Below are 10,561 nucleotides of genomic sequence, written 5' to 3'. Positions count from 1 at the left end.
AAAAAAAAACAAACAAAAAAAAAAGAAATTCAAAGTCGCAAATTCTTCCTCTGGGAAAGCTAATATATTTAAAATACATTACCTTCCTGGACCGGGGATATAGCTCAGTGGCATAAGCGCCTGCCTGGCAAGCGCAAGGTCCTGAGTTCAATTCTCAGTACCAAAAAAATAAAGTAAAGTAAAATATATTACCTTCCTGATTTTTCCAGTAGTAAAGTTCCACACTTCGATGAATCCATCGACAGACCCAGTGACCAGATACTGACCATCTGGAGAAAAGCGGGCACACTCCACATGCGATTTCTGACCAAACTGTTTCAAAGAAATGAAACAAAAGCATTTTTATCCAGTGTCCTTAAAACAATTGCTACTGTAATTTTCTGAGAAATCCTGCTCTTACATAACGTCATAGCTAGCCTATGTACTGGAGGAGTGTCTCCACATCTGGACACCGGGAGCTGGGACGTTTTCTCTGACCAGTTTTATGTCTTCCTCAGACTGGAGTCTTGCTAGAGTCAGCTACAACTACTAGCATGACTGTCACACTCAGTATGGCCTATATGCTGCTGTGCACAAAGGGGTCAAATTTTCAATGCAAATGTTTACCTTCCGCCACTACCTTGTAAACAAACTTTCCATCACTGTCTCATGACCTTCACTTAACCAAGTGATACCATGTGACTGACCAAATCAAGGACTAACGAAAGCCAACAGATCATTTTCCACTGACGATGTTCCCAATAAAATACGAAAACCATAGAAAATTAGAGATGGAAGAACGCAGAAAACACTCTAATGCAGATTTCATTTCCAATGCCAAAACCACAAAGTGTTTGTACTGTAAAAGCTTAGCCTCGTAGCACAATTACAATGGATTTCTACTCAGCTGAAGGCTTCAGGCAGGCCAATTAGGATAATGCTTAAAAATATCATTACATGCAAGTTAGAATATATAATCCACAAAAGACAAATCTAAAATGCTGCACTAGCTGGGGCACGCTACTGCACGCCTATAATCCCAGCACTCCCGAGGCTGAGGCAAGCGGATTGCTGTGGGTTTAAGGCCAGCCTCAACTACATAATGAGACCATGTCTCAAAGAAATCAAATAAAATGCTAAAGTAAAAAAGTAGGAAAATATGAAATATTTAAAAATCTGTGAATGAATTCAAACACAAATCCAAAGACATGCTGCAAAAACAAACAAATATACTTGTAATTCTGGGAACTGCAGCTGTTCTTTTGGCTGTTGTTTTTCCTAGAAAAGTCTCAAAATAAAATTACAAAATAAGGGCTGGGGATGTGGTTCAAAGGTAGAATGGTTTGCCTCGTATAGGAGAGGCCCAAGGTTCAGCACCCCCACACACCAAAAAAGGAATCAGTCACAAAATGACAGAATAATCTGCCTTAAGTATCACATAAGCCTACTTTACAACCCATGCCTGGCCTTTTAACTAAAATACAGCAGGCAAAAACCAAAGGCTGAATAGGACAAGTATGCAGAAAGCTTACAGTTAGTCCAGGTTTAACCAGAGTTAAACACTCCTCCAAATGTACCCGCCTTGAGAGGAAAAGGATGGCCAATGACAGGCCAGATGTCAAACGTATGTCCACTTGGTCACACATCTGAGCTGTGCTGCTGGGCCGCAACGGGACCCCGACGGATGCCAGCAGCAACCCTGAGCCTCAGAGCCAGGGAAGGAGTTCCGCTCTCAAGCACCCAAACTCCTGCTGCAGGGCCACCCCGAGCCCATGATGAGCCCTCCACAAAGGATTACCAACGGAGTGTCTAAAGAGCTTACCTTAATATGCCTGCTCAGCTGCGTAGGAAACTTTTCTTCTTCCACATCTTTGACAGCAGCTTTGCCTCGGAACAAATCTATGGTCATACCGGGGGGAAGCAACCCCTGGTGCTGTTGCCATTTCAGCGCCTATGGAAAAAGAAAGTGTAACAACCTGCTCAGGTGCTGTTAACATCTGCACATGACCGTTCAGACAAAACCAAGCCTAAAAGGATAAGGTTCAGAGGAAGCAGTGAGCCTGTCAGACGCCAGCCATCTCTGCCTGTGCAAACACAACGTAAGGAATATAGGCTGTGTCCAAAATGCAGGCTGATCTCCAAGTATGAGGGGACTCTGAGCTACCTATCCCCCATGCCTAACTCCCTTACAGGTAAGGGTCTTTTACCATCAACAAAATTTAGAAAACACAAGTTTCCATAGTTCTAATACTCAAACATGGCCACTGTTTTTTATACTCTACATTCATCTTTTCTCCTCTTACATAACGTGTTTAACTCTATTAGTAGTCGTACTACATGCAAAATTTTAGGTTCTTTTTTTCAGCTATCATCAGATCACACTCTAACATAATTATCTCATAGTAGTTATAAAATACGTTGTCTAATGGGTGTGTTACAGTTACTTAACATGGTACAATCCCCAGTCTCTACCACCAATGCCCAATGAAATGTGCTTCACTAAGTCACAAGCCAGAGACCTCAAAGCCAGCTGAGAACCAATGCCTCTCCCTTCACATTTAACCGATTAAATGTGGAAGAACACCTGAGTTCATTTTTCCTTTCTCCCTAAAGTGGTAATAGAAGAATAAAAACGGCACATATCTAAAAAGACAAAGAAGCCGGGCGTGGTGGTGCAAGTCTGTAATCCCAGCACTCGGGAGGCTGAGGCAGGAGGATCATTGCGAGTTCAAGACCAGCCTGGGCTACAAAGTGAGCTCAAAGCCAGCCTGAACTAAATAGAGAGACCCTGTCTCAAAAAGATAAAAAATAAATAAATAAATAAAAATAAAAAGATAAAGTCACAACAGCAGACAAGAAATGTTACTTACATTTCAGAAGGTAAAAAGTGAATGGACGAGTGATAACCATGAATGCTAGACACCGAAGCAGATGTTACCATTACTGCAAAGTCAATGCCCCAAATTTGGCCTGGCCAAAGAACCTCCTCTGGGTTGGTAGGCATTCTACCAGTCTTCTGTGCTCCAAAGCAAAGGTATTCTTTCTGTGACTGGCCCAAGGGGAAAAACAGCACTCATCCAGCCATATATCACCGATATACCCATAGATCTTTGGAGCAGGGCTATTACCACGGTGGAGTTTTTCATTAGATAGTCCACATTTTTCTTAAGTGCCACTGCTAATTACTCCCCTTGCAGGAGCCGGTCTGGGTTGGGCAGTGGCCACTAAAAGAGGAGTTAAGCTCAACTCAGTACAGGAGCAATTACAACAGGGACATACAAAATCTTCCCAGGGTCCTGGAATTCTCCTACTTTTGTCACACTGAAAAAGTCAGGGAAATAGAGATTACTGCGTGACCTCCATGAGACAAATGAAGCCATTCTTCCTACAGGGGAGGTACAGCCTGGGCTCCCTTCCCCATGTATGATTCACCAGCACTGGCCATTGATAGTGACTGATCCAAAAGACTATTTCTTTACGGTTTTTTTGGCCCTTAAGATTGTGAAACATCTGCTTTCACCCTTCCATCAACAACTCAGCTCACGACTAGGGATTTTACTAGAAAGTGCTGCGCCGGGGTATGCTTAATAGTCCTACTATATGTCAAACTTTTGTGGCTCAGGCACTAACACCAATCAACAGTGGCCTCAAGCAATTATTTTTCATTACACAGATGATATCTTGTTGAATACTACAGACCCCCTAGAGCTTTTAAAGCTACATCATCAACTGCTAAAACAAGTCCAAAGTTTCCCGCTGATGAGAACACCTGATAAATCACCAAACAAGCCTCCCCCTGCATTAATTAATTGGGTTCTGACAAGCTCCAAAAGTCTTCTACTCTGAGAGACCACTGACTACTTTAAATGATTTTCAAAAACTACTAGGTGATATTAACTTGCTCTGTCTCAGCCTAGAGATCCCTATGCACCAAAGCACACACCTCCTTAGTTCCCTTTCGGGTGATCCTGATGTGTCCTCCCCTCACGTCTTATAGCTAGTGGAATAAGCTATTCAACAGTGTCAACTGGGTCATATAGATCCACAATTTCCTATGCAACTGTTTCTTTTTCCACTCCCTGCTTACCTACTGGACTTATTAGACAATTAATTCCTACATTAAAAATTTTCAATTGGCTTTTTTTGAGCCATACAGGCCATAAAAACATCAGAAGCTATCCTAAGTTTTTATCATCATGGGTAGAAAGAAAGTTAATCAATTATCTAACTACGACTCCCAGGTTATTCAGACTCCCATTCCTCACGGGGAATTTAACACTGCTTCAGATATTGAGCACCAAGATGGCAGAGCTGTAAGCAGCAGAGAAAGAGCCTCTCTAAGGGTGGCCATCCAGATGCTAGAATACAGCAACGTGAGGAAGACGAGGAGGAGGGAAGCGGACGCCCAGGATCAAGGAAGGGTCTAAAGCACAAATTAAGGCCCACAGACAGTGGAAAATTCAGTGAAGGAAACAGCACTGGGTTTCTAACCCCACACACACAGAACACTCACTAGTTCTAGAAAGACATTAAGGCTTTGAGAGGGACCTGTTCTCCAGTAATGTGGGGTTGGGGTTTACTTGTGTACCGTTACAGCAAGGACCAGCCTGGTTACAGCACGGTTGGTAAAGCATTACAGTGGCCTCTGGGAGACAGAACCTGATTCCCCAGATTGAGAACCTCTACTTGGAAGAGAAGAGAGACCCACCTCCCTGCCTGTTGCCAGGGACAACTTAAGCTCCCACGATGACCCGGGGGGGCCTAAAATGAATGACACAGTGAGCACAGGAAGTACTCCAACACACGAGACAACAGAAGATGCCCGAAACCCTCTTGCTGGCCATGTTTGCCATGGTCAGCTGTCCATCTGCCTTGTCATTAACTGCTCTCCTTCTCCTTTGTCTAGACTGTAAAATCCAACTGAACTGCACTTACACTTTGCATGGGCAAGCCAAAAACACCACCATCTGGCTAAACAACCGCTAAGGAAACGGAACGGGAGAGATGGGGAGCTCTCTGTGACGCCCGAACAGTCAGCGTGCACTCAGGCTGGGCGGGGGGAGCTGCTAAGCCCACGGAGCCGGGACAGCTTGAAGATGAGACGGCTCTGCCAAGCCAAGCAGACGGGCCTTGCAGGGAAAACAAGCGAGCTCCCAGGGGACAGCCAGATAAACGTAACTCAGCCGAACTGCCCCCACGCCTCGCCTGCTCGGCGAAGCAAACACCTGCTTTAGAGCACCACTATGGCTCTGCTGCTCCTCCATAAATCCGAGTCTCAGTCAGTCCGGGGCTCCACTTCACGAGGCCCCCTGGCCCTCCACAGAGATATCCCCTGGCCCCTGTGCCCCACCTGTCTCTCCTGTCTGCGATCATCGAGCTCGGTAGTTCAGGGGGCCTTGAAATCACTACGTAGCTCAGGCTGATGCCGAGCTCACCTCCAGAGAGCTGGGATTACAGCCATGCACCATCACACCCAGCCAGAGCTTCCGTTCCTAACCACCACTCTAACACTGCCTCTCCCGGAGAAGAGGAAGGGTGGCACGGCCACAGATGCTGGGACAAGCAGCTCAACAGGCAGTCCCCAGTTTTTACACTGCCTGATTTCTTTAGCTGGGACAGAAAGATTATACACATGCAGAAGACAGTACTGAGAGTTCGGGGTGATTTCAGGCCCACAAGCATTTAATTACCTGTCCCAGCAACGCCATGAGGCGAGACGGAGGCACCACACTGACTTCCCCAGCCAAGGCCTGGGCAATCGCTGCTCTCCTTTTCTCTTTGCTACTTCCATCTGGGTATGCCTGAAAAAGGAGAGGCGTAACATTACTGCCAAGACACAACGACAAGATATGTGTATCCAGTTAAAATAAACAAGCAAAACATTCCCAGGAGAAAAACACGAAACTACCCAGTTAAATAGATTTAGTTTTTAAAAATCAATTTAGTTTTTAAAAATGGCTTCCGAGTTCTACTCACTTACATCTCGAAAGTATGAGGGAAATGATGTCAGCCACTCTATAGTTTTTGTGAAAAGAGACCAAGTAAACACCACCAAAGCCAGCAATACTTTTCTAGTTTTTGAAAAAATTTACAGGAGCAAAAGAGTCTCTTATTTAAAAATGTCTTTCAAGCCGGGCGTGGTGGCACATGCCTGTCATCCCAGCATTCGGGAGGCTGAGGCAGGAGGATCACTGCGAGTTCAAGACCAGCCTGGACTACAAAGTGAGCTCAAGGCCAGCCTGAACTGCATGGCAAGACCCTATCTCAAAAAACAAAAACAAAAACAAAAAATAAATAATAAATAAAAATGTCTTTCAATCAAATGACACCCCACCCCAAAGTACGTCATTGCCGCTAACATTCATAAATTCATAAATCCTGTCCTAGTACCTAAACTCCTTCCTTTCATTCTCAGTCTATAACATTGACATCACCTTTGCATTACCCGACGCCTATTAAATTCTTCCTCCTTTCACTCTGAGAAGCGAAAGGTTAGATGGGGAAGAAACACACACGCACACACAACACAAGGCTTCAGAGGGATGAAGCCGCCACTACCGTGCTCCAGTGTGCACCGTCGCTCAAAGGCACGGGTTTCCGCGGATGGAAATGGCTGCAAAAGCTGCTGCTGACACACACCCTCGGCGAGCACAGCAGCAGTCCGGCTACTGTGGGCAAGGAAGTACTCGGGCTAATGGGGAAATGCTATCAGAATAAGATTGTTCACTTCTTTCTTTTGGTACCTTTTCCTTTCTTTGTGTGTGCAGTGGTGGCGGTAGGGCTCAACCCAGGGCCTTGGGCCGTTAACCAACACACAACCCCAACATCAGGACTGTATACAGGAGAGAAGACTGGAAGGACTCAGAGAACTGAACAGGACTATTTTCTCTAACATACGAAATTTTAGCCAACATAGGTAAACAGAAAAGCATCCTTCTCAAAAATTAAAGCAAATTCACAAAATGTCCGATGAAATGATCAAAAAAAAAAGTACTGCATATTGTCAGTTAACAAGTTTCTTTTCCTAACTAGTCATACCTCACGAGGATCGAAGTAAGACCTCGCCAGCAGGTTCTCCAGATGAATGTACCGCTCGGGCTGTGTTTGTTTTAACATGATCATGGGGTCGGTCTGTCTCAGAAGTGACCTGGCGGCACCCAATTCACGGAGCTCTATCAACTCCAAAACCACCTGGACGAAGGAAAGAAAATGCATGTCTCAGTGCACTGCCTTAGTAACATTCCTACTTCAGGAAGATTTCTGAAGCAGGCACGGCCTACCAAATGATTTCCAGTATTAGGAAATGCTCCCTCTGCCTTTGCTCTAGCAACTCCAGGTGAAGGACTGAGGTAACTAACAACCTCGCCTTCTTCAGAACACAGATAGTAAAGCAAACTAAAGGCAGGAATATCTCCGTGGGCTCCAGAGAAACCTTTCTCCAGGTACTGAAAGCGGGGTGGAGGGTTAGTGAACTGACATCAGTCATAAAGCGGTACACCTATTTCCCTGTTTTTACTTCAAATAATATTGCAATTTCCAGAAAACCCACTGCTCTCCCCTGAGCCCTGCCCATCCGTCTGTCCTCCTTCTCTCCCTCCATGGTTACTCCCTTCCCGTTGATTCTTATTTTGAAAGTTTATTTTGTTTCCTCAATGTTGTTTTATGATAAATAATTTATGTCTGTCCTCGACTCCTGGCTTGGAGCTTCTAAAATCTTGGAATTTTGCCAGTAACAGACACTCTAAGCTGGCCGTGGCGGTGCACACCTGCGGCCCCGGCACGAGAGGCTGCGGCAGGAGGGTCGCGGTAAGCGCGCGGCCAGCGTGGGCTGCACACGGAGCTCAAGGCCAGCCTGAGCAAACCAACAGATACACCTTCACGTCCCTTTGATCACGCCTGAGTTTGTGCTAAGGCAGTGGCTAAGGACAGGACTGGTTACCCGAAAAACCAAGCATATGGTTAGAAGGTCGCCGCTCTGAGTCACCCCAACCTTCAGTGGAAAGGAGGGAGGTGAATATGAAATTTGAAGATTCAATTATCAATCACATCTACCTAATGAAATCCCAATAAAAACATCCATGGAACTTTCTGGTTAGTGAACACACTGACATGTCAGGTGGGTGACATACACCAAGTGCAGCTCTGCATTCAGACCTCCTCAGACTTTGCCCTGCATGTCTCTTCATGAAGCTGATCTACATGCTTGATAATTAAACTGCAATCATAAGCATAGAGCTTTTCTGAACTGTGAGTCATTCCAACAAATTATTAAACCTGAGTGGGTCACTGGAACTCTCCCCACCAATTTTTAAATTTTGAGATACAGCCTAAGAAGCCCAGGCTGGCCTTGAACTCACAGAAATCCTCCTGCCTCAGCCTCCTGAGTGCTGGAATGACAGGCATGCACCACCACAGCTGGTTGAGAACCTCCAAGTTTGTAGTCAGCTGGTCATAGGTGTGGGTGGCCTGCACATGCCCCAAGTGAAGTTAGTATCTGAAGTAAAACCAGTCTGGTAGAGGACTGAGCACTTGTAGGGTCCGCACTAACTACAGGTGGTTAGAGCCAAAAATGAATCACAGTTCACCAGATCAGTTAAATACAGGGGTACCTCGGTTCACAAACTTACTTCATTCCCTATTCTAGAAAATATGGCCACGTGTGTGCTTGTGTGGAAAAGGTGGCCACAGTTGTATTCATCGTCCAATGCAGAGTTTGCAAACAAAAACTAAATTCTGCTAAACATTTCTGGTTGGGAAATCAAACTGTCCACAAACAAAAGTGTTCCTGAACTGAGGTACTGTTTATACTTAGAATTTCCCTGAATTCAATCCCTAGCACTACAAAAAAAATTTCAATTTGAGAAAATGTTGCATTTTCCAAGAAAGAAAAAATGTATACTGTCAACTGTGAATTTTACAATTATAGTCTCACAGTGCTTCACTGACGCTTTAGGGGGTCAGGCGACAGTCCAGGGCCTGGCCAACAATAAACCAACCCCAGGTTAAAAGCATTACCACCACTCTTACCTGTTCATAGAGATCGATAAGGGTTTTGTCTGGCAATTTCAGTGACTGTATAGCCTGTAGAACAGTATCCCAATGGCCACTATTAATGTCAGCCACAAAACTCTCAATACTGTCCACGGTATTCAGAGACACAGTAGTTTCTTCCTGTAAGGTAGCCAATGCCCGATGTAAACTGTTCTCCTTCAGGTACTGCATAATAAGACGGATCACACTGAAAGAAAGCAAATCATCCAGCTCAGGAATCCTCACTCACCAGAGGTCAAAAGTCAAGTCCACCCCAGTAGTAGTATTTCTCCTACTCAATCATTTCCCTACTACCTTCCACTTCTCTTTTAAGATAAGGTCCAGCTACGTGGTGCAAGCCAGACTTGGGCTCACTATGTAGCCAAGGCTGGCCTCAAACTCATGGCAATCCTCCCGCCTCAGCATCCCCAGAGCTACAATTACAGGCATATGCCACCCATCATGCCTGGCTACTTTAAATTTCTTTATCATGTGAATAAAACTTTCCAAAAAAAATCACAAAATCTAAGTTCCAAGGACCCCCCTGTGAGTTTGAGGCCAACCCAGAACATAGTATGAGACCCCAACTAAAAAAAAAAAAAAGAAGGAGGGAAGGAAGGAAAACATTTTCAAGTGTTGCTACCTGCAGTAGTCTTTTTCTCTCATGCCCTTCTACTGGAGGTCTAGACTGCCAATACTCTAGTATGGTACTATTTTCCTTAGAATGCCACTGACTTCCACGCTGCATTCCCCAAAGGAAGCGCTCCTCTCCCCAAATCTCTCATATTTAACACTGCAGAAGTCAAATCCACTAGCTTCCAGCAGAATGCAGTAAATAAAGAGCTAAAAGCTTCACCATTTGAATTGGAGTTGGACCACTTACTGTGACCTTGGGCAAGTCAGTTAACATCTCTACACCTCCTCATCTGTTAAGAAAAACATCCTACAGAGTCGGAAAGAGTTAACTATCCTACTATAGCATGCTTAGCACAGAAAATATTTAGTAAATGGTATGTATTACTGATAATAAGAATACGCAGCAAACGTTACTGCTATGGCGGGGTCAAGGCTGGGAGAATGATTACTATAGCCATCACTCAGGCCCCAAAAGCATGCAGTCCTTTCCCCCTCCTGCCCTGACTTAGTGATCTTAACCTCCAGCACTCCTTATCATACTTTGCTTTATTTTTCTCACTTCCCACCATTTGCTGCACTTAGTATTTTACTTATTATTTTCGCCTACTGTTTGTACTCCCCCACTAAAACACACATCCCACAAAGGAAGCTCTGTCTGTTTTCCTCACTGCTGTACTTCCAACGTTTTGAAAGGCACATACTAGACTTTAGTACTTACTGAATAAACTTCCCTTCCTCCCACAGCGGGTCTTTACTAAATCTTACACTCGTTAATTTCACTAGGTGTTGGCAGGGAGAGGTGAAGGGAGTAGACTTCAAAATTAGACACTGAGGCCGGGCATGGTGGCGCACGCCTGTAATGCCAGCACTCAGGAGGCTGAGGCAGGAAGATCTTTGCGAGCTCAAGGCCAGCCTG

General features: G+C 44.9%; 1 protein-coding gene across 1 annotated transcript in view; it reads right to left on the bottom strand.

Annotated features, from left to right (window-relative positions):
* Smu1 (smu-1 suppressor of mec-8 and unc-52 homolog (C. elegans)) overlaps positions 1–10,561 on the bottom strand; it is a gene marked incomplete in the record, with an annotated part of 30,304 nt that overhangs the window by 19,060 nt on the left and 683 nt on the right. Inside the window, 5 exon segments of the mRNA XM_005401109.2 lie at positions 193–312; positions 1,802–1,930; positions 5,670–5,780; positions 7,018–7,170; positions 9,007–9,217. Coding sequence (XP_005401166.2) covers positions 193–312; positions 1,802–1,930; positions 5,670–5,780; positions 7,018–7,170; positions 9,007–9,217 — 724 coding nt within the window.

The sequence above is a fragment of the Chinchilla lanigera genome, unplaced genomic scaffold (genome assembly GCF_000276665.1).
Source record: "Chinchilla lanigera isolate Chin_1 unplaced genomic scaffold, ChiLan1.0 scaffold00071, whole genome shotgun sequence".
NCBI classification, from domain to species: domain Eukaryota; kingdom Metazoa; phylum Chordata; class Mammalia; order Rodentia; family Chinchillidae; genus Chinchilla; species Chinchilla lanigera.
This window is presented reverse-complemented; position numbering and strand designations above follow the sequence as displayed.